Source organism: Melospiza georgiana, chromosome 11, assembly GCF_028018845.1.
Source record: "Melospiza georgiana isolate bMelGeo1 chromosome 11, bMelGeo1.pri, whole genome shotgun sequence".
In the NCBI taxonomy this organism is placed as follows: Eukaryota; Metazoa; Chordata; class Aves; order Passeriformes; family Passerellidae; genus Melospiza; species Melospiza georgiana.
This window is the reverse complement of record NC_080440.1, coordinates 549,531-572,839: the sequence shown is the minus strand read 5'-3', so window position 1 is coordinate 572,839 and position 23,309 is coordinate 549,531. Positions and strand designations below refer to the sequence as shown.

At 53.3% G+C, this 23,309-nt stretch overlaps 1 protein-coding gene across 2 annotated transcripts in view; it reads right to left on the bottom strand.

Annotated features, from left to right (window-relative positions):
* The window catches only part of SRGAP3 (SLIT-ROBO Rho GTPase activating protein 3), a 68,760-nt gene extending 61,924 nt beyond the window's left edge, over positions 1-6,836 (bottom strand). For both annotated transcript variants that reach the window (XM_058031664.1, XM_058031665.1), the window contains exon 1: positions 6,727-6,836. In XM_058031664.1, coding sequence (XP_057887647.1) covers positions 6,727-6,793 — 67 coding nt within the window. In that variant the 5' untranslated portion in view covers positions 6,794-6,836. The remainder of the gene's footprint in view (positions 1-6,726) is intronic.
* Positions 6,837-23,309: the final 16,473 nt, after the last annotated feature.

Genomic DNA, 23,309 nt, shown 5'->3' with positions numbered 1-23,309 from the left:
GTGGTAAAAAAGAACAGGGCAATAGGAAATCCCCTACAAAACATTTAACGTATTTAATGGAAAATAAAATCTAGAACGATTAAAGGAAAAGCTGGCAGAATACATGCAGCAGGGGTGCAGGCAGACCTCGCACAGGGCACTCACGGCCACCTGCTGCACAGCAGCCTCTGCAACGTGCCTGCCTTTCCCTCACACTCACACATGAGGCCAGCAACCCAAAATTATCAAACTGATGATCTCGAGCTTAGATCTGCTCTCGAGACCATCTCCTCTTAAAGTTCCAAAGCACAACATCCCCTCGGGCTCTCACCGTGCCACAGAAGTGCCTGGAGACCACAAACAACTCTTCAAACAAACAAACAAAGCAGCAAGACCACAGCAGCAAGAAGGAAACGGATCTCTGGGCTCTGTCGTGGTGAAGGAGAAGCAGAGCTTCATAGCCAGGAGAGCACATTTGGAAAGCTAACAGAAACACTTCTGGGAGGCAGACTGTTTAAGGCAGCTCAACAGCACAAGACGTGCAAGCAAGAGACTGACAGCAGCAGCTCAGCCCTAGTTTCCAGCCCTCCGGTCCCCAATCCTCCCACGCCAGAGGCTCCCAAACTAGAGAACCCTCCTGGTACACACAGACAGACAGACAGACAGACAGACACTCCCCAGCCTCGTGAACACCAGCCAGAGGCACTGCTGCTGCCCTCCTCTGATAATGCTGTGCCTGCAGAGCTGACTTTGGGGACCCACCTCCACAAGAGGCTGGGAAGCACCAACTTCCACTCTGGGATTGTTACCACATCTTTTTTACATGTCTTTGTTGGTAGAACAAAGGGGAATATTTTAATTAAAGAGGCTTGAAAACCTCTCCTTCCCTACTGCGGCCATCCTCCCAGTTATCTCCTCACTGCTGAGTACCAACAAGCCTGGAGAATCAGCACAAGCCTGGGATGAACAGCAGGGCTGTGTGTCCCGGCCTGCGGCACTGTGACGGGGCATTTCTCACGTGAACTCCGAAGCCAAGCTGCTGGAAAACTGCAGGCAGCAAACACTCCCACATACAGCATCTTGGCAGCAAGGAACACACAGCCCCACCACACCGGCCCAGGGAACGCACCACAGCACATCAACTCCCTCACTAATTTTATTTTGATACTCCACTTCCTCTCTTAAAATTGCACGTTGCAACACACTGTTCAGCGGCTGCCTCGGTCCAAACCACTGCAAGTGCCTTACAGACAGAAAAGGGAGACTAAAATAAGTTATCTCACGCCAGTTTGTAAAGGGAAAAGTTTACAAATCAGGCTCTCAAAGATGTGAGCAGCATAAAGCGCATCCAATAACCTGTCACAGCAGTGACAGGTACAGCCCACCTGCACACGGACTCACACTGCTCACCCTGTCCTCAGCCACGGCTGAGGCACACACCACTGACAGAGAGGTGGGGCACACACAGCACATCAGTCATCAGGAAGGAACACTCACCTTTTCAGGAGCAGGGCTTGTTGGCAGCTCAGCAAAAGCCTCCTGGGATTAAATCAACAGTGAGGACACAGAGCCACCCAGGCTGTAAGAAAGGGGAGATTACTTGACAGCAGGAGGAGCTTGCCTGTGCCTGCACATGCTGCTGAGCCCTGGCAGCCCTGGGCCAGGTGTCACCTGTGTGACCTGTCCCCTCCCTGTCCCCTGTGTCACCCGTGCAACCTGTCCCCTCCCTGTCCCTGTCCCTGCCAGGGGCACGGCTGCTCCCAGGGCAGCAAAGGCATCCCAGGAGTGGCTGCTGCTGCTGCCATGCGCGGGAGCTTGACAAACAGCTTCTGAAACCAAGCCAAAGCCAGGCAGGAGAAAACCTGAGAGCTCCCCCCTCACCTTCCACAGGCCAGCAAAAGGGAGAGTAAATCCCGCTCCTGACAGGGGCTGAAACCGCACACAGAACTTACAGCATTCCACCTCACAAGGCTTATAAATATCTGCTAAGCACCTGAAGGGCATTTGGTGCTGCACTCTAACGGCCCTTGAAACTCTTCACCTGGAACCAGGACTAGCTACAGGCCTCGAGTAAGTGTTGTAAGAGGGGTTTATTGTTATCAGGAGGAGAGGTAGACTGACAAATAATGCCAGCTGCACAACCTGGCACCTGCCAGCTATCAGGGAAGAGGACAAGAGGTAGGAAAAGAAAATAGACACAAAATAAGGGATGCAGCTACTGCAACACAAGTAGTCAAAGGAAGCTAATGGGCAATGATAAATCAACCTAAACTTTATGAAAATGAGAAAGAATACATTCATTTTCTTTGGCCCAGGTCTGCAAATCTTTTTAGTGTGTTTAGATGCTAAAACCATCAACCCCCTAGTTTTATTATCAATTTATGCAGCAACTAAGAGTCACAGGAGTCAAGGAATCATCCCCTTGCCACTGTGCAGGCAGATGCACCATTTGGAGAGCCCCACCTCCAGGATCACAAGGGACCATGTCACCTGCCAGTCACACCACACAAGATGCCTCACAGCAGTCTCCTGCCAACAGCAGCCAGAGGGATCACACAGGGGCCTGTGTTTGGCCAGGGTTAAGGCAGAACTGCAGGAAGCAATATAAAATTAAATAGCCAATCAACACAATGCGCAATTTTCTGCAAGATTGCCAATGCTGGACCATAGGCGGTTGCATCTGCATAATTAAAACTGGTTCATTTTGCTGCATTAAAGCCACAAATCAGGCACGTAACAATGATGAGGAAGATACATTTATTTAGATTTCTGGCCAGATAGAGCAAAAAAAACCTGTACGTCTGAAAACACGCACTTTAAATTGTGCATCCAAGGATCTGCTGTGCTCTGTATTCCGCAGGCAGCTGTCATGTGGCAGTTGTAGATCTGCAACCATATCTCCACTGGTGTTTATTTTTAACACCACCACTCCTGTCTGCAAGGCTAAGGCAAATAAGAAAACCTGCCTCCTAAAAGTATTCTTAAATATTTTCCTTCTGGTACCATGCAGCAAGCATCTCCTGCCAGTGCTGGGGCCAGCTCTCCCCTCTCCGGACAGCTGGAGGGTGCAAAGCAGAAGCAAAGGACAGAGCCCGGGTAAGTGACGGGAGACACTGCACCGTGGGCAGGAGCCTGCCAGCGCTGCGTGTGTGCAGGAGGGGACAGAGAGGTCTCCATGCACGGGCAGGCAGCAAACACTCTGCAGAGCTGCAGGAGCTGCGCTGCAGCCGCCGCGGACAGCAGCATCACTGCTGGTGCTCCCACTCCCAGCAGCAGCGTGGCACCGACCAGGGCCCCACACACCCTGCAGCACCGGCAGCCCTGGCACCAGCCCCCAGGAGCAGCAGGGCTCTCGGCACACCCACATGCACCCCACATATCCCACCCAGAACAGCGTGTGCAGCAGGGCTCTCAGCAGACCCACATGCACCCCACACGCCCCCGCTATCTCTGCAAGCATTTCCAGGACAACTCCTTCCCACCGTGAGAGGAGCAGACACAATTCTCCAGGGAAGGAACAGAGCCATCATGGGCAATAAATCACCCTGTGCACAAAGATAATTCCCGGTTCAAGCCTCCCCCGTCCAATCTCACTCCCCACACAGCGCGTGGGCTCCTCGATTGCTGGAGCCAAGGCTGCAGCACCCGCAGGTCGGGCAGGGCTGGGCTCCCCACCCCGCACCACCCCAGCCCTGGCTCTAATTCCCAACAGCCAGAGCGAGAGGCTGCAGCCAAACTTCCCTGAAAGCAGCCTCGGTAACTTTTCCCCCTCCACGTCCTTCCAGGTGTCTCGGCAGCTCCTCTCTCGGTTTTACGCACCCGAGGCACTGCTGGCAGATCACAGCCTCACCCAGCACTGGCTGGCACCTCACAACAGCGGCACCTGCCCGCTTCCAACCCTCTCTGTCCTCGTCTTCAGACGCATTCCCAGTGCAGCTTTGCTGGGGTTACCTCTCTTCCATGCATGCTGCCATATGCCTGGAGCTCACACGCAGGGTTTGCCACCTTTCTCCCTCCCATTTTCTCCTCCTCTCCATGCCGTGGGGACAAGCACTGTGCTGTGCTCAGATTCCAGGCCCATCCTCCGTAGCATGAGATCACTGCTTCAAATTTTCAGCTATTATCATCTTCCTATTCCAGCATTTCTGTATCAACACTGGTTGTTAGTCCCCCTTGCGACCACTTACCCTCTTCTTTATCCCTCTTTCTCTTCCATTTTAGTCTTTCTCTGGAGGACTGGGCATCTGTCTTCACAAGGATAGCAAGGGATTAGATATGAACAGCGTAATTACTCAATCCTTGAGGAAAATAAACAGGATATCTGGGATAATGAGGTAGTCTACATCCAATCCTCCAGTCAAGCCAGGAGAGACCACACTGTGCACAAGTGGAGGTGGGCGTTCATGGTCACTGCCACAGCCTCAGAAGAGATTTAGATGATCACAAACCCTGGTCCATGTCAGGCTGGCACACTCAACTGAGCACAAAAACCCCTCTCCTTCTGCAGTGCATCCTTGGCCACCAGCCCTCCTTGGGTCCCTACAAACGCAGTGACAATGCTGTCCTACCTGCTCAGCCACATTTGCTCACATTGCCCCTACTTAGTGAGGAAGCGCAGGCCACAGCAGAGCTCTGCACCAAACCCTCCAAACTCACATGGTTATCCTTCTCCAGCCGTTTAGCAAGGTGTGAAAACCAGGCCCAGTCTGGTCCCCAGAGAGAGGTGACACAAGTGATGGCCACGCCGTCACAGCAGTGAGCACTGGAGCCCTGCCTGTCACCACGGCCACCCCAAGATGACCCTGGTGCTGAGACAGACCCAGCGTGCCCAGGGATGGACCCCACCTCCCCAAAGGCAGCACACTCGGGCCTTGGGCTGTGGCTGCCCAGCTCTCCCCAGCCTCAGGCACACTCGCACCCTGTCAACACAAGAATTAGCCTTCATGCAGCTGCAAACACAGACCAAGCACCCCGCATCAGGAATGAGACATTCCTGGAGGTGTAATTATGCACAGAACAGGACCAAGGAAATTATTGCTGGCCCATCAGCAAACTGCCTGCAATACAGCTGCCCAAAACGTGATCACTGTGGTGTAATGTAACACCCTCAAACACGCCAGCATTAACTGCCTCACATATGGAAACCATGAGGCTACAGAAGCAAGGCCAAGAATGATCATGGCCTGTGAGTACTCCACGCACAAACAACAATCAGAAAAGCACTGGAGACATCCACAGCCAAGCTTTTGGAACAGCTCGGAACCAGTCCTGCCCCCATGACCCTGAGCACCCCAGAAGCAGGAATACCTGGCCCAGGACATCTTTGAGAATAACGTGAAACCAAGGGACAGTCTCTAGGAACAAATGCAAATCCCCTCCCATAAAACGAACAATACCACAGATAAAAGAATATTTCATCTGCTTAACTGCAGGGTGCAATAACATCAATTTGCCCAAATTACACACAAGCAGAAAGGTAATTGGCACAGAGCAGGGTGTGTTGTGACTGTTCCGTCACTCTCCGAGGCCAGCTACAAAAGACTGAAATTCACGAAAGTAAACAATGGCACGAAACCAACAGCCAGCCCCTTCCCCAGAATCCCTCCCTCTGGCATCACGCTGCCGCAGTTGGGCAGAGACTTTTCCAAGCGGAGTCTGTGCAGCCCAGCCATCACCCAGCTGAGCTGGGATCTGGAGAAAAATGGCAGCTCTTGAGTTTGCACACGCACAAGTTAATCTGCAGAAAGGCTATTTTACACTTTTAATTAACCACGTCCTGGACTTAAATATAATGAAGTGGTGAACACATATCCATACAAAACAACTGAGCAAAGGGGTGTGGAGCTGGTTTTATATAATAGTGGGGGGACTGAAGGAGGCAACACAAGCAAAAGGCATGAAGTAAACAGCTGAGAGTATCCTCCGTCTGAAGGTGGGAAAAGGAAATGTCATCAACTAACAGAATTAGACATTATCGCAATAAGGAGTTGATTTATTACCAAGCTACCCGGAAATGCCCATTACTACAGTTTGGTTCCAACGCGAAAATCCCTGGGTGTGCAATAGACAGAAGGTTACACTGGCTCATTTCCCTCTGCCTCCAAGGCGCTGAGCCCTTTCCCGGGCTGCAGAGCTGCCGTGTGTCACAGGGTACCAACTTCCCTTCGAAACAAGAATTAACTTGCAGCCTGGGATTTGCTGCTCAGTGGTCTCAACAGACAGACAAACCCTCCAGTTTTATTCCTCTCCAACACTCAGGAACGCAGCGACTGCCGCACAGCTCCGCACCACTACCGGCACTTGCATAATAATGACTGCGGGCCTGGAGGCGAGGGGCCGGAGCACGAAGGCGAACTTCCTTACATAAGGACCGCAGGATCGATGCCCTCCGCACCGGGAGGCCGCGGGCAGCGCTCCCGCCCGCGCAGCCCGGGGCTCCCTAGGCCGCCGCTGGGCGCTGCCCGCGGAGGGCGGCCCCGGCCGGCGCCGCTTCGGGGCCGAGCGACCTCTGCCCATGCCCGCGCCCCGCACGCCGAGCGCCGCACGCCGATGGCAGCGATGGCAGCGCCCGCCGGGCCGGGCCGGGCCGGGCCGGGGCTCCCGCCGGTGCCTCCGCGCCCGGCGCTGCCGCAGCGCGGGAGGGGCGGGGGGCGGCGGCGCAGCCCCGCGGCCGGAGCCGGCCCGTCCCCGCCCCGCCCCGCACACAAAGGCGGCCCCGCCGCGCCCGCACCGGCCCGCGCTCCGCACCTTTGACCTGCGCCTCGTAGTCGGCGATGATCTCTTTGTCCTTCTTGAACTTGCCCTGCGCTGACATCGTGCGGGAGGGCGCGGGCCCCGCCGGCACCGCCGCGCTCCGCCGCCGCCTCACCCGGCCGCGGCCCCGCCGCCGCCAGCGGCCGCCGTCATTGGCGGCGCCGGGGACACCGCGGGGAGCCCGCGCAGCGCCGCCGGCTGCGGAGCGGGGCCGGGCACAGCCGAGCCGAGCCGAGCCGAGCCGAGCGCAGCCGCTCCCGCCGCCGGCCGAGGCGGGGCCCTGGCGCCGCTCCTGCGCTCAGGTTGCGCGCGGGGCGGGCGCTCCGGAGCCCCTTCCCCGCCCCGGCCCCGCCCCGGCCCCGCACGGCTCGGCCCGGCTCGGCCGCGCCCCCGGGCCCCGCGGGGTGCGGAGCGCCCCGTGCCCGCCCCGCTGCGGGATGCGCGCCTCTCCCCGCGTGTCCCCGCCCGGAGCGGCCCCTCCGCGGCCCGGGGCTCCGGCACCGCCGGGCGCCGCTGGCACAGCGCGGGTGCCCTGGAGCAGATTTGTCGCCTCTTGTTAAAACTGAGGAAAAAAGGAGAAGGTGTTCGTTCCAGCAGAAGCAACATCAGTGGTTGAGGCGCTGTATCGAGGTTGTCGCCGAGCGCTCGGCACCCAGTCCATGAGAGCTCACACTTTTGCCAGCGGCGTGTGCGCTGGCACACCCCAGCCCTCGGACAGCGATGCGCGGACTCAGCCTCCGCACGTCCACAATCAGCTGAGTGGGTCCTCTGTCCGGCCCCGGCTCCGCTCCCATCGCTGCGCCACACAATGGGGTCTTTTATGGGTGTCTTGTGAGGAGTGAATTCAGGGAGATTTGATGATTCACAGTTACTCTGCCAACTTTAAAAAATAACCCCAGCCCATTACACAAATAATTTACCTAGTGCAAGCAGGCGGCACAGAGGAGCATTCTGCGTCTCAGTAGCTGTGGAAGGGCCTGGGGAGGAGGGAGAAAAAGCGAGCCCTTCCAGGGAAAGGCAGCCACAGCAGAACGTGAGGCGCTGGCTCAGGGCTGAGCAGCATTGCTCCAACTCCAGGGGGACCAAGGGGCTCAGATTCTCAGGGAAAACAAAAACTGTGCTAGACCCCGCTGGGCACAGGGAGAGGCAGAGGACAGGGAGCACAGGGAGGGCACAGGGGCAGGGGCTGCGAGCGTGGGTCAGTGTTTTGGGGCAGGGCAGGAGCAGCCAGGGAGCACACACCAGTCCCTAGGGTGAGTTACTGCATCCCCTGCCAAGAATCTGAGAAGGGGCTGGGCTGGGATACTGTGTGGGACTGCCCTAAGCTGTACTTGCAGCAGGGCTGGAAAGGCAACACCAAGGAGAGTCAAGAGGTATTAAAGAATGATCCTCCAGGAACATCAGGTCTCGGGAGAGGGTGCCAATGGGGTGTGAAATGATTGCTGTACACCAATGGTGTGCCATCTCCCAAAGAAAGGAAAAGCCAATTTACACCATGACCAGAAAAGTCCAGCAATGACGATGTTGTGCTCCCTCACAGCCAAGAACACCCTGGAGGGTCCTGAGGGTTCTGAGCTCGCTCTCCACAAAGAAAAAAATAAAACAAACTAAGTAAGGAAAGAGAAGCACAGGCCATTTGATAAAGGATACATCTTAGCACCAGTCACTTCTTCTTGCAACACCCACAGGGATTCAGAGAGCAAGGACCAGCATTCCTGATAACCACCTGTGCCACAAGACACACATAAGATTTTGATTTTCTTGCCAAATTGGTTCAAACCTGTGAGGCCAGCTCTGTGGTCAAAGCTGAGTGTCTGAGAGTGTTAAGCATCTCTGCTGAGAGTGGTCCACAAAATAGTGGTGAAAGAAAAATCCCAGTTATTAAATGATCCAACAGTGCCAGGGGTTTCTGCTACTCAGAGATCATAGAGAATAAAGAAGCAGCGATGGCTGAAGAAAAATAATCCAATCATGAATTAATGATCTTTAATAAATATCAATGTCTTAGATACTTTGTGGAATTTCTACTTGAAACAGCTTCTTAAAAGGAAGGATTACATTGTAATTCACTTTGTGACATTCTCAACCCAGAATTTTTTAGTGAAGAATGGGCTGGGATGGGATTTAATCATAATAAACACTTCAGGCTTGAGGTATAGAGAAACCAACAGTAGCTATGGCAACGTGGTCACTCCAGTAAGGCTAATGCAGATTATTTCCAGGGCAGTAGCCTTGTGTGTGCTCAGGAAGCAGAGGTAATGTTGGCTTAAAGCAATTCCTAAATTAAGGAAAAATTTTTAAGCAGAAGCTGTCTTGCACTCTTTGTTTCCAGCTTCAAACTGTAAGTGTTTCACAATGAGCTGAAGGTACACAGCAGCCTCAGCAGAGTCCTGACGTGCTGCTTCCAGAGACACTCACGTATGTCACCATGAGCTGGGCAGACCCTCTGGTCATGGATCCACAGACTGGTTTGTGTTGGAGGGGCCCTTGAGGCCCATCTCATTCCAGCCCCCTGCCATGGCAGGGACACCTTCCAGTAGACCAGGCTGCTCCAAGCATGTCCAGCCTTGAACGCTTGCAGAGATGGAGCATCCATCACAGCCACTCTCACACCAGGGAAGCTTGGCCAGAGAAGGCTGGAGCCAGGCTGGAGGCCACACCAAGCCACAGATGACATGGACACCAAGCTGTGTGATGAAACCCTTCACAGCCTTACACGAGCGCCAGAGCTGCTGCCAGTCACTCATCCCAGAGTGAGGCAGCTTGTGACATGGCCCCAACTCTCCCTGGGTCTTTCTGCCTTCCTGAGGTCTCTGAAAGGCAGAATCCCTTCTGCCATTCCTTGGGCTGAAGAAGCTGGGGAAGGGGGACGGCTTTGGCCATTGATATGTGGCTAAACCCTCTGCAGCCTCTCTGGGGCGTTGCTGTAAATCCCTGCTTGGTGATGGGAACTGTTCCAGGCCAGGCTCGAGGGTCCCAAGGAGGTGTGGGCTCTGCCTCAGGCTCACGAGGCCTGCAGCACACCAGCCAGCCTGGGAGAGATTGCCACGCAGGGGAGCGCTCAGTGCAGCAGGGTCAGCGGGGAATGAAACCCATACGAGCCCTGCTGGCTGTGCCCTCTGTGGGGACAGCATGGCTCTGACACAGCGTGCTGCACTGCTGGGGAAAGGCTTCCATACACACCTCTTCAGTGTAAGAGTAAACGGGCTGGAGACACCTAACACAGCAGCTGTTGGTGCTGCACTACATCACCTTTGTTTTTTGAACCTTACATCTTCTTCCCTGCCAGCAAAGTGCTGTTACCTTGTCATATTAACAGAGAACTACTTCTCACTCTGTTCCCTTTTTTATCTCTGTAGTGAAGTGCAGTTGTAGCTTGGCACTGACAGAGCTTCATCAATGAGTCCTGCCTTTGCACCCAAAATAACTGCAGCCAAAGACTTCTGTATGTGGAAATGCAGGTTGTTTTTCAGGTAAAGCACCCCAGAAGTTTGCTTTTGATTTTTATTTTATTCAGCTCTCCAACAGCTCAGTTGTAAGTAGAAAGGTATCTTCTGAAAATACACGTGTAGTATCCTTGAGGCCATCAATATTCAGAGAAGAAAAAGAGCTTTCTAAAATACACACCCATCTTGATCCCAGCCTTTTCCACTATTGCCATCTTAAGCCCTTGTGGTACCAGGAGAATTCAGCTTTACGCTGGTCAATAATTCAAGCCCCTGTAAGAAATGGGAATATTTATGTGTGACTAAATGCATGAAGAATTATGATAAACAACTTGGCAAGGCAACAGCAATTCTTCCCAGCAGCTCTAGTTCTCCTGTAAAAGGCATTGGAGTCCCAAGCTGCTCAGGACCTGTGGTAACTGCACAGGGCCGTGGTCACACTGCACGGTGTTATCAGTGGTGAAAAGGCTCCTGCGAGCAGTTTCCTGCCAGATCTGTGGCCCCGTTTCCTCAGGGAGATTGCCCAGACTCTGTGGTCAAAGCTGCGCTTTTGTTTTCCTGCCGTGAGCAGCAGCTTCAGCTGGTGCTTGAGCAGCCACTGCTTTAGGGAGAGGGCACTCAGCATGCACGCCCAGGCTCTCCAGGAAGGACATGCCTGCTCAACGCTGGCACTTGTGTGCTGGTCTCCAAGGTGTGTGTCTGAAATCCCAGGTGTGCGTTCTGAAATCTGCTTCAGCCTTGCCCTTGGGGGGGCCTGCAGCCTGTGCCCTGTGCCACGTATGCCCCCAAAGTGCTTTTGCAGGAAAGGCAACAGAAGCTGTTTTCTCTGCTGGGCCATTTCCACAGCTTTGCTCTTGTGCTAAAGCAGGGGGGCCCAGACTCTTCTTGGGCCCATCCCTCCCGTGCACACTGTGGTGAAGCTGAAGCTGCCAGAACCAGATTGTTAATTATACTCCCACTGATTCAGAGGAAAGCTAAATATGTAATAATTCATGTCCATCAGTCACCCCCCCCCCCTTCTCCATTATTATTGTTCCTCTCTGCCTTCGTTTTCCTCCATTTTCCCCCATCCTCTCCCTCCCCAGGGGTGAGGACACCCCAGCCTGTGCTCCTGGGAGCTGCAGCTCCACCATCCAGCCTGGTCCCACCATCTCCTCTTCCTCCATGCAGGCACAACTCTCTTCAAGGCTGGGTACAAATCTCTGCCATTTGGGGCAGTTGGATTTGCAGTTTGGTTATGACCTGACCCATGCTTTGCCCTCGCAGGATGGTGCTCCTCTCCCCTGGTTACGTGCTCCCAGGAGTTCATGCAGGGCCAGAAGCAGTCATGTTTGTGTCATCTCACACTAGCTCCACTATGCAGCAGTGCTTTAAAACCAATTTTAACATTCCCAAATCCACATGACCTCTGTTGCAGTTACTCAGATTTCACATTTCTGGTCCGTGCCACTGGCATATGTTGAACTTTGCCGAAACAGTACTTGCCAAGAAGTGTTTGTTTCTTTTTAAAGAATATCAAAGCTTTGGGCATTTTGGTACAGAATATGATTTGTGGGTAAAATACATGATGTTCACATGCAAAAGAAATAAGGCCAAGAAATTGTGTTTATAATCACCCACTGGATTTAAATAAATTGATTTAATTGGTTTCTGAGGGGAAGGAGGAAAGAGCAACACAGGAATTCTTGTCACACGACTTCCATCTGAAATCTAACACAATTAGTACAGCAGGATTCAGTTACCAAAGGCAAAAAAAGAAGGGAAATCAGGAGTCAATTGAGTTGCTGCAAAATTTAATATCTTGCTGTCATCTTTGTTCTTGGTAGAGAGTTGCTGTAGCAACAGACCAAAAAAAGAACTTGCACAAGAGGAGGAGCTTGCTGCTCTTTTAACAACATCTCTTTACCCTGCCTGAATTACTGTTTACAGCCAATCAATCGCTTCCTGAGGATCAATGACTATGGACACAAGGCCTAGCCTGCAGGTGTTACACCTGTCACGCACACAAAGGTGTTCTCAGCTCCTCTCTGCAGGTCACAGGGTGGCAACTCTTTTCTGCAGAACTGAGCCCATTCTTGTCACACGCAAGATACATCTATTCCTTGATCCATTTCCATCGCTGGGGGCTCTGCACCCTGCAGATCAGCACTGCGTGGGACTATGCAGCTATAAATAAGAGACAGCTTTCCCCACCACTGCCTTTCTGGACGAGGCCAACAGCACAGCAGCTCAGGAAGGACAGGCCGTGGGGAGCAGAAGGCAGCAGCTGCAGGGTAACGGTGCCAGCAGCCTCAGGTCTGCCCTGCACAGCTGCGTGCAGTTGGTCCTGCTGCAGCAAAGGAAGCTCCAGGGTTGAGGGTGGCTGGGCTGTCAGTGTTTTCCAATAGTTGGGTCCCTGCTGTTTGTTGTTCCCAATTAATTTAGTCACACACGATCTCCAACTCTCCATCTGCAGTGTGAAACCCACTAAGGGCAATTTTAGGCATTCTGGGATGCAGAGCTCCTAAGTGCTGATGGTGCTCACCGAAGCACCACAGCACTCTCTCCCCCCAGGCCAGCCCTGGTGCCATCCTGGTGTCTCCAGGCCGCAGCAAGGGCACTGCTTGCCTGGGGACCCGCTGGAGCCCTGGCTGGAGCCCTCCGTGCATCCTGCTGTGCATCTTTGCTCGAATTCCTCACTGTTGTACTGGAGGAAAATGATCCAGTACCTGCAGCTGGAGCCGGGCAGAGGGGCCCACCCCACTCCCTTTGTTCGCGGCCAGCGGCCCCGGCTCGGGCCTGCGTTGCCGGGGGCTTCCAGCGGGACAGGGGACAGCAGAAAAGGAAAAGCCTGGGAAACTGAGCTGCACTGTGTGCTCACACAAAGCGCTATTGTCCGCGGCTCAGAGATGCAGTTTAGTAGGGCAGGCTCTCCTCCCCAAGCGGCCCCGGGCGGCACACAGGCCCAGGGGAAGCTGCATGTGGGGCCTCTGTCTGAACTGACAGCGATTGATGAGGGAAAAGGGGCCAAATGGAAAACACAGCTTTGAGGGAGAATTCAGCTCTCTCATTAGAGCTGAATACAGCTGGCCAAAGGAGCCTTTCCCTGGAGAAGCCCCGGGCTCCAGCCACATTCGCAACTTCATTGCAAATTCCAGCATGAAAGTGTTATTTCCTGAAAGAGTGGGAAGTTTTGGGGTGTTTTTAAGTGCCCCTTCACATGGCACAGAGATCCAGTGACCTGGCCTGTGCACCACAGCAGCACCGAGACACTGAGGTTGGATTTTGTTATCTCAGGTCTCAGTCACTATTAGCAGCCCACACGGAGGGATTTTTTAGCTTTTCTCAGGAACTCGGGCTAGGCACCAGAGTCCATCCCCTGGATTGTCCACCACTGGGCCCACACAAGAGAACACCATCACTTCCACATACAAATTGCTTCCTGGGCTCTTGGCTAAATTCAGCAGTAATTTAGCAGGCAGGGATTTTCTGATTTCCTTCACCACCTCAACTGAATGCAAAGTAGGTTGGGATAATCACAGCTACAGGCGTGCAAGGGCAGAGAGGAGGGGAGTGGCTGGCTGAGCCTGCCCCACTGCACCTCGTGGGCTCTGGAGCTCTGTGTCCTCAGACATTGCCTTCTGCTCAGGCCCCACGACACCAGCCTTGCCTCGGGATGTGAAGGCAGCCTTGGTACAAGGCATAAGCTATTGCAGGTGCTTTCATACTTTCACATTGCAAAATCGGGAGAAAACTGGTAATTATTATTGCTATTACACAGTGAGGTCAAAGAGGAGAGGAGAGGAGAGGAGAGGAGAGGAGAGGAGAGGAGAGGAGAGGAGAGGAGAGGAGAGGAGAGGAGAGGAGAGGAGAGGAGAGGAGAGGAGAGGAGAGGAGAGGAGAGGAGAGGAGAGGAGAGGAGAGGAGAGGAGAGGAGAGGAGAGGAGAGGAGAGGAGAGGAGAGGAGAGGAGAGGAGAGGAGAGGAGAGGAGAGGAGAGGAGAGGACTGGCACAACACCCTCGTGCAAGGGAGCGAACAGGGTTGCACCAAGGCCTTCACACTCCTGCAGGGCTCGCTCAACACACTGTGCAAATCTTCTGCACCATCAGTGCCAGCTCTGGCCTATAACCTGGGCGCACGGCCCTGCAGGGAGCACCTGAAGCCAGGGAGATGTGCTGATGGAAGTGTGCCTTCCCTGGAGGAGGAAGGCTGTTTACTGGAGCAGCATCAGTCGAACCTTCCCAGAACAGCTGAAGCAGCATCAGCACTTTGCTGCCATGAGCTGTGTCAGCACGCTGGGACCCGGCCAAGCCCTCCTGGATCTGTAGGGGCCTGGGCTGCATGGGCAGCAGTGAGGGGCCCCCGTGGCCAAGCCCAGGCTGCCACCCCTGCGAGGGTCCCCAGGCCCTGCCTCAGCTGTAGGGCAGGGACGCTGCTGCAGCTCTCAGGGAGCCCTGAGCCTGCACCGGCTGCAGCTCTCAGGGAGCCCTGAGCCTGCACTGGCTGCAGCTCTCAGGGAGCTCTGAACCTTCACCGGCTGCAGCTCTCAAGGAGCCCTGACCCTGCATTGGCTGCAGCTCTCAGGGAGCCCTGAACCTGCACCGGCTGCAGCTCTCAGGGAGCCCTGAGCCTGCACCGGCTGCAGCTCTCAAGGAGCCCTGACCCTGCATTGGCTGCAGCTCTCAGGGAGCCCTGAACCTGCACCGGCTGCAGCTCTCAGGGAGCCCTGAACCTGCACCGGCTGCAGCTCTCAGGGAGCCCTGAGCCTGCACCGGCTGCAGCTCTCAGGGAGCCCTGAACCTGCACCGGCTGCAGCTCTCAAGGAGCCCTGACCCTGCACCGGCTGCAGCTCTCAGGGAGCCCTGAGCCTGCACCGGCTGCAGCTCTCAGGGAGCCCTGACCCTGCACCCTGCAGCTCTCAAGGAGCCCTGAGCCTTCACCGGCTGCAGCTCTCAAGGAGCCCTGACCCTGCACCGGCTGCAGCTCTCAGGGAGCCCTGAGCCTGCACCGGCTGCAGCTCTCAGGGAGCCCTGAGCCTGCACTGGCTGCAGCTCTGAGGGAGCCCTGAGCCTGCACCGGCTGCAGCTCTCAGGGAGCCCTGAGCCTGCACCGGCTGCAGCTCTCAAGGAGCCCTGACCCTGCACCGGCTGCAGCTCTGAGGGAGCCCTGAGCCTGCACCGGCTGCAGCTCTCAGGGAGCCCTGAGCCTGCACCGGCTGCAGCTCTCAAGGAGCCCTGACCCTGCACCGGCTGCAGCTCTGAGGGAGCCCTGAGCCTGCACCGGCTGCAGCTCTCAGGGAGCCCTGAGCCTGCACTGGCTGCAGCTCTCAAGGAGCCCTGACCCTGCACCCTGCAGCTCTCAAGGAGCCCTGACCCTGCACCAGCTGCAGCTCTCAGGGAGCCCTGAGCCTGCACCGGCTGCAGCTCTCAGGGAGCCCTGAGCCTGCACTGGCTGCAGCTCTCAGGGAGCCCTGAGCCTGCACTGGCTGCAGCTCTCAGGGAGCTCTGAACCTTCACCGGCTGCAGCTCTCAAGGAGCCCTGAGCCTGCACCGGCTGCAGCTCTGAGGGAGCCCTGAGCCTGCACCGGCTGCAGCTCTCAGGGAGCCCTGACCCTGCATTGGCTGCAGCTCTGAGGGAGCCCTGACCCTGCATTGGCTGCAGCTCTCAGGGAGCCCTGAGCCTGCACCGGCTGCAGCTCGGGCTCAGCCCTGGGGCTGCCCTGCAGGGAGTGATGTCTGGCAGCATCAGGAGTGTCCCCTCCAATCAGCACCGTGGGCACAAAACAGCTGCCTGGGGCAGGCACTACAGCGTCTCAGCCTGGCTCTGCCTGCAGGACACAAAGAGACTCCCAGAGTGAGGCAAGGACAGCAATCCACTTTTATGCCATGTTTTTAAAGCTGTTTTCTTCCCCCTATGACCAGCATCACTGTGCTTTGGGTTTGACAGCTTGTGTGCACAGTGAATCTAATTTGATTTTTATCCTTTTTGTCTCCCTCTATTTTGCACACTACATTAGGCTTTTGTTCCAAGGCAGTTAAAGCAGATTTGCTGTGTGCTTTGAGCTGCCTTGCAGTGCTGGCAGAGCCTCAGAGCACAGATGAGTGTCACGTAACAGATATGCTATCTATAAGGGGGAGGCTTGCACAACACAGAGGCCCAGAAAACTAGAGTTCTCAACACCAGTAAAACCAATTGTGTGTGAGCAGGTCTCTCCAGCTGGAGAACTGCACCCTGCAATGACAGCACTGTGGCTGCTGGAGCTGCAGCCACTGGGGGGAATTGTCAGGGAGGCTCCAAGAGCTTCCACAGAAATAGCAACCCTGCTACACTGACCCTTTCTCCCTGCAGCACTGACCCTTTTCCATGCAGCGCTGACCCTGGCTCCCTGCAGCACTGACCCTGCAGCACTGACCCTTTTCCATGCAGCACTGACCCTTTTCCATGCAGCACTGACCCTTTCTCCCTGCAGCACTGACCCTGTCTCCATACAGCACTGACCCTGGCTCCCTGCAGCACTGACCCTTTTCCATGCAGCGCTGACCCTGGCTCCCTGCAGCACTGACCCTTTTCCATGCAGCGCTGACCCTGGCTCCCTGCAGCACTGACCCTTTTCCATGCAGCGCTGACCCTGGCTCCCTGCAGCACTGACCCTGCAGCACTGACCCTTTTCCATGCAGCGCTGACCCTGTCTCCATACAGCACTGACCCTGCAGCACTGACCCTTTTCCATGCAGCACTGACCCTGGCTCCCTGCAGCAGGGCTCCAGAGGCTCCGTGGCACTGCTGTGCAGCCCTGCAGAGCTGAGATACCTGTCAGCTCTCACAGCTTCTCTCCAGTGAGGACATGCCCCTGCACCCGGGGCTGCTGCTCCAAAGCATGCCGCTGCAGGAATGCAGCTGGATCCAGCAGCTCCCAGATGTGAGGGGCAGAGCAAAGCCCATGTGTCAAACAGGAACTCAGCTGCTCTGTGCCAGCTGTCCGCGTGCCCGGAATTGGCGCAGAGCGCTGTCACATCTAACTGGCAGCCTCAACTGTAATACAAACAGCACAGCCTGCTTGCTCCCAGGGACTCACAGCCAGTACTTGTATGAGAGGCAACATCTTGAGGGGGATTTTAATTTGAAATAAAGGCTGGAGTGACCTTTCATTTCAGGTTTTAATTAAGCTCCCCTGCCTCAGAGCTGCAGAAAAAAATCCTGAAAAATATAATCCAAGAGCATGGTAAAGTCTCAAATGTCAAAGGCGAGCAAAATTCTGAGCTGCTGTTGTTTTAATAGTACGTTTGTTAGTCCAAAGGACACAGCTTCCCCAATGCTCACAGTCTGACTTTCTGAAGGACGCATCAAATGCCAGACAAGTCGTAGATATAAGCCTGTATCTTATCACAAGATGCGGATTTACCTGCATTCAGGATATTATTTTTCCATCCTTTCACTCCCTCAACTCAAGAGAGCTACTTGCAGACCTCTTGTCAGTCTCTGGCTGAAAGTCTAGATCTCCATTCTTTATGAACTAGCCCCAAACCTTCTGTTCCCAGGCAGCATGACTGGGCTCCATGGGATCTCAGCATGCTCATCTCAGGTTTGCTCACCGGCTTCTCTTTCTGTCTGGGGTATGCTATTTCTCCCTAGGCAAATGTGCAGAGAGCCCAGAAATATTTACAGAAAAAGGCTAACAGTGGTGTGCAGCATTCAGAGCTCCTTCCTTTCTGCTGGACTGAGGGAAGCAGTGCTGGAACTGCAGTCCTGCCCAAGCACCATCCGGGCAGTTCCTGTCTTCTGTTTCTGTAGTCTTGGCGTCCCTCCCGTGTCCTCTTGCACTCCTGCTCGAGGTTCTTCCAAGAGCTGTTTCATTGCCAGTGTTTGAGCTCTAGGCCTTGGCGTGCTCCTAGGAGGAGGAAATTGAGCTGACACCAGCACAGAGCCTGCTGCAGCCTCACGGGGAAGCTGCTGCATGCACAGGGAGCTGGGCCAGGGCAGAGGAGCCCCATTTCCTGAGCAAACCACCCACAAGGTCACCGTTTCATAATCAACTTGAGCAAGACCATGGGGGAGCAGAATGAAACACTCCTGCAAGTGCTTCAAAACTGTGACAAAAACTCTGCACCGACACTGCAAGATCTTTGCTCTGATATATATCTCACTAAACTGAATCCCACTTACCCACAAATGGGCTGCTGTGCGAGTGTGGCTCAGGTTGGTACAGGGGGATGAGTTGTGGCTCCCTCTTCCCTCAACTGTCACTTCTCATCCAGAACAGCTCCAGTTCACAGCACATCCAGGTCAAAAAGAAGAACCAGGTCAGCAGAGACAGTGACTGACACCTCCACGCTCTCCTAAGACATGAAACACTGGGAAATCACCGGGTAAGGAAAACCAAGAATTTGGGACAACTGGCACCTCCCTAACTCTCACTTCCACCTACTGATTTACCCCACAAATAAGGCACAACTGATTGAACAGATTAAATACTGTCACCCCACACCATAGGCTGTTGGTGCCCTGCAGGCTGTGTGTGCATCACAGCCCTTACACACAACACACCTGACACACCAGAAGCAGAGCTGGCTGCCAAGGCCCACCACAGGAGCAATGAACACAGCAGGTAATGGGCTCAGCACTGTGGAGGGAGTCCCATACCCTCCAACCCAAAATCTTACAGGTAGGAATTTGGGTGAGTAACCCATGTCAGTGCTTAAGTTGGATTCATTCCAATAAAGGGTTATCTTCCCCCACTATGAAATCACATTTCAGAATTCCAAAATTACAAGCCTTGGTTCTCTGAGTTCACGGTTTTGCAGCTCAGTGAAATCCCTGTCCCTGCTGAAGGAATTCCCTCCAGCCCAGAGTGAGGCACGCTGGAAGGGCAGCTCTAGAGAGCAGGACAACCTAGCCAGAGGACAGGCATCCACAGCCCAGGACACTGAGGAGCCTCGAATTATTGCCATGGCTGCAAGTATTTCATACGAGCCACACTTGATGATAATGTCTGCAGCCATGTAGTCATGGATATAGAACAAACAAATCACTGAATTGCAGAAAAACAGTGAGAAAATTTAAACCTGGAGTTTGTTCTGGACTCTGCTCTATGCAGAGTTGCACAACATTCCCAGTTTCACTTTAAAATATCTCTGTGATTTAATGCCAAAGAGCTGGGTTTCAAGCGAAGCCTGGATTCCCCATGGCTGACTTCACAGATTGAGTTGAACACTGTCTAACTTGGAAGGCATCTCCCCTCAGCCTCTGAAACACCCAGCGCTGCAGAATCTGTTAAGGAATCAGTCAGATATCTGCTCAGACAGAACGTTCATCACAGCACAGTAATAGCCAGAATTCACATGTGAACCAGAACTTGCAGGGGGTTGTCTCTGGCCCAGGAGAGCATGTAACTGCATGAAGAACGACACAGATCAGTGGTGCTTCACGAGACCCTGCCGGGGACTGCGGGTTTGGAATGGAAACAATTATCAAATCTGAGTTTTCATCTTACTGACATCATCCTTTCAAAATGATTTAGGACGAAGGTGTAGCAGTAAGCAGACGCGTTACCCGGGATCGCTCCTTTTCCAGCAGAGGAGGGGCTGTGCACTGCAGCAGTGTGAAGCACACACAGCTGAGTGCCCTGCGAGCCGAGCAAGCCCCGGGCCGGGAGGAGACGCTGGCTTTGGCAGGACAGGCAGCAGGAAATGCAGCGCTTGCACATTGCTGCCTCTCACCGTGATGCTCCCTTCGCTGCCCTCCAGGAGCAGGACCTGCAGGCAGGCACAGACGGGTGCAGCTGGATCCTGCCCTGCTGAGCTAGTTTGTGTGTTGTGTGTGCTGTTACAGCCCGACAGGAGATAGCCAAGGTTCAGGCACATCCTTTAGGGAGAGCCCCTCGCAGTGTCTCCCTCCCATAGACACCTTCCTGTGCTCACACTCCCGCTGCCTCCACAGGCTCCGAGCAGCTCTCCCGCTCCGAAATCCCAAGCACAGGCACAGGTTTGTGCAGAATGGGCTTTAAGGAGGCGATCAAACTGTTTGTTTCATGTGGTAAAAGACAGCGTAGGTTTTCCATTTAAAAACATGTTTAAAACAAAAATAAACTAGTACATCAGACTTTTTAAAATAAAACTCAAACCCTCAGGCTCCCCAAAAATGTCTTTTTAAGTGTGTGTGTGCCAGTTTTCTTTCAATATTCCCAACGGAAGGATTTCCATTCAGTAGCATAATTTAAATCTTCTCTGCAGACATATTTTAAGAAATTAGCTGACAATCCAGCTGAGCTGTCCACCGCAATATCCAGCTGCAATGCTCACACAGGTTACATGCAGGCTAAGAAAATTCCCAGCAGAGTCATTGGCACAAAGGTCACTCCAATTCCTGCCAAGCTTCTGCTGTTTGAGGAGCTGGGATTTCCCAGTAAATGCAGCAGAGCTGCCTGCACTGGGGAAGCTGCTGTGTGCAGGACACGGTGATGCTCATGCCCAGACACACAGCATCTCACACGTCACTGAGGTCCATTTGAGCACTACAACAATTCTGCTTTTCCTCCCACAGCCATGACTAACGATTAGCTGGAAATGACCAACGAGCCAGGAACAAAGGTCTGGACAGCAGCCTGAACAGGCAATCTCTCTGACAGGTGCTGCTTGTGCTGGCTCAGAAGAAAAGAGGTTACAGCACTTGTGTGCCGCTGCTTGGAATGCAGAACCCTGCTCTAGGGAAAAGAGCCTGAAACTGATTTCTTCTCAGCTCAAAATATCAGCAATAGCAGGAGTGCTGAGCAATTAATGCATCCTCTGAATGTGTGGTTTAACATGACAGATGTGGAGCCAACAGCAAGAAGAGTGACAGATCCTCAAGTGCCCAGAGCAGGGTCACACAGAGGTTAACAGAGGTAAATTAACTGAAATCTTTTGATATTGCAATACACTATGCATCTTGTACATTCCATCCTAGAGAATAATTAAATCGACTTTATAAAAGGGACAGTTTTTTGGGTGTGGAGGAGAGACTTTATAATTCCATTAGCCTCTGTTCTGGCCCCTAAGTGATACTTGGCAAGTCTGTTAATATGCAAAAGCCTCAATTTGCTCACTAATAAATTAGCTGTTAGGAAAACAAAGCTTGAGATCAAAGGCATTAGTAAAACACAGCTGCAGACTCTGAAGATGCTCAGCAGTGCCCGTGGTAACTTCCCAAGGCTGTATATTTTTAGCATCAGTGGCATTTTGGACTCGGGTAGGAGCTAATCAGGTGTAACAGAAAAATACAACAATGCACGTTGCAGAGTCACAATGAGATTATATATTCCTGAATTGTATTTCCAGATCTGTTAAAAATGACTGTAGGGTTTATTAGTTTTCCATTCTTTAAAGCTCATGCTAGCTCCATCAGCAGCGTGAGCAACCTCAGTCTCCTGGCTGCCAAAGCAGATTCAAGACCATCAAGTTGTATCCCTGGCTGGAAGAGGAAGAAATCCTGAACTGTGCAACCTCTTCCCTTCCTCCCACAGGCCACTGAGGCAGCACAAAGGACTGGACCCCATTAGCCCTGTCTGACTGATCTGCAGTTCACACCACTGGCTGCCTACCCACACTTCATTCAGACCTTGCCAGCACCAGTTGAGGTTAAAATCCCATTAAAAATTCTGAATTGTAAACTACCTAATCTTTGCCTGCTTTTTTGTTTAATTATGTGTGTAGGAATCTTCTCTTTACTAAGTGGTCTCAAAGTAAGCTGGAGTGTCAGGTGAGAAGCAGATGCTGTAGGTTAAAAGGTGATCTGAGCAAACCCCGTGCTAACCCTCACTCCTGTAGTAACCTGTGAGCAGCAGGGAGGTGCTGCACAAGAGGCAGTGACTGCAGCAGCAGAGAGCACGCAGCCAGGATACCACTGAGGAGGAAGTGGCACAGCCCTGCCCGCAGTCCCCTGAAAGCAGAACTTTCTTCAAGAGGTCACAGGAGGGAACAGCCTGGCACCCTCACGTGCATCTTTCTCTGAAAACCTTTCTGTACTGCTCACAGCATTTTTACTTTGGAAGGGCAAAGGTTTGATTTCACTTCTCTGTGCACATATTGCAATGAAACCTAAATTTTTAAAAGTAACCTCTGGAGCCAGGAAGCAGCCTGAAGAACTTTAACCCTTGCAAACTCAAGTGCTGGATGGAATTTATACATGTGCCTATCACTGCAAGACAAACAAGATCACACCAAATTCTTTCTGCAGCTCTGAAATGAATGAGTTCAAAACAAGCAGTTTTTCCAGGCAAGACAGATGCAAGCACAACCTGGCACTTTGGTATTGGAAATTCAATTCTGTAAATTTGTTTATGCCCTAAAAATTAATTAAACCAATCCAAGAAGTTAATTTCAGTTATCCTGGTAAAAATTAGGCAAGTCTTTGGAACAGGTCTCACTGTTTTCACAAAACGCAGAGTGGTAAGGTTAGTGTGTGCACAGAGTTCCTTGCTGAGGAGGCCCCCTCGGCAGTTTCCATTTCACAGATCTCACAGGTGACAAAGCTCGGTCCCTGGGCACAGGTGCACGATCAGTAGGGCAGAGCTGGCCACTCTGACATTTTCAGCACACCCCTCACATTCTGCAGAATGAGCTGCTCATCCCCCGTGGCCTCATCACTGCTGTAACCTCCCAGAGCAGCTCTGCAGCCACCCACACTGCCCCAGCACAAGCTGGCAATTGTGGCTTATTTGTTCCTGTGCAAAATCTGCTGGGGACAGGAAAGGAGGGACGGTCCCCTGTTAACCACACACCTCCAGCAACAAGGTTTGACACACAATTCCTCACTTAGACTTGTGAACTCTTTGTCATGTCTTATCACCCTCAGTGATATCACTTCTAGGGGTGCAGCAGCCTCAGTTCACAGCTCTCGTGACTAAGGCACTGGGCTCACCAGGGCTGCCACAAACACCGACTAATTCTTCCCCCTCCAGTAACCGTTAAGCAGCTAATTCACTTCTCTCCTAATCTCTCAGTGTCAAAATAACATTCCTTTATCCTTTGGCTGCAGATTCCCAAACACCATACTATGTTATCTTTCTCACACACATGAAAGTAGAAAACTTGAGAAAAATTAGGTAATGAGATTAGATACTGGGCAGAAAGTGTTTTCTGTGAGGGTGGTGAGGCCACCAGGTTGCCAGAGAAGCT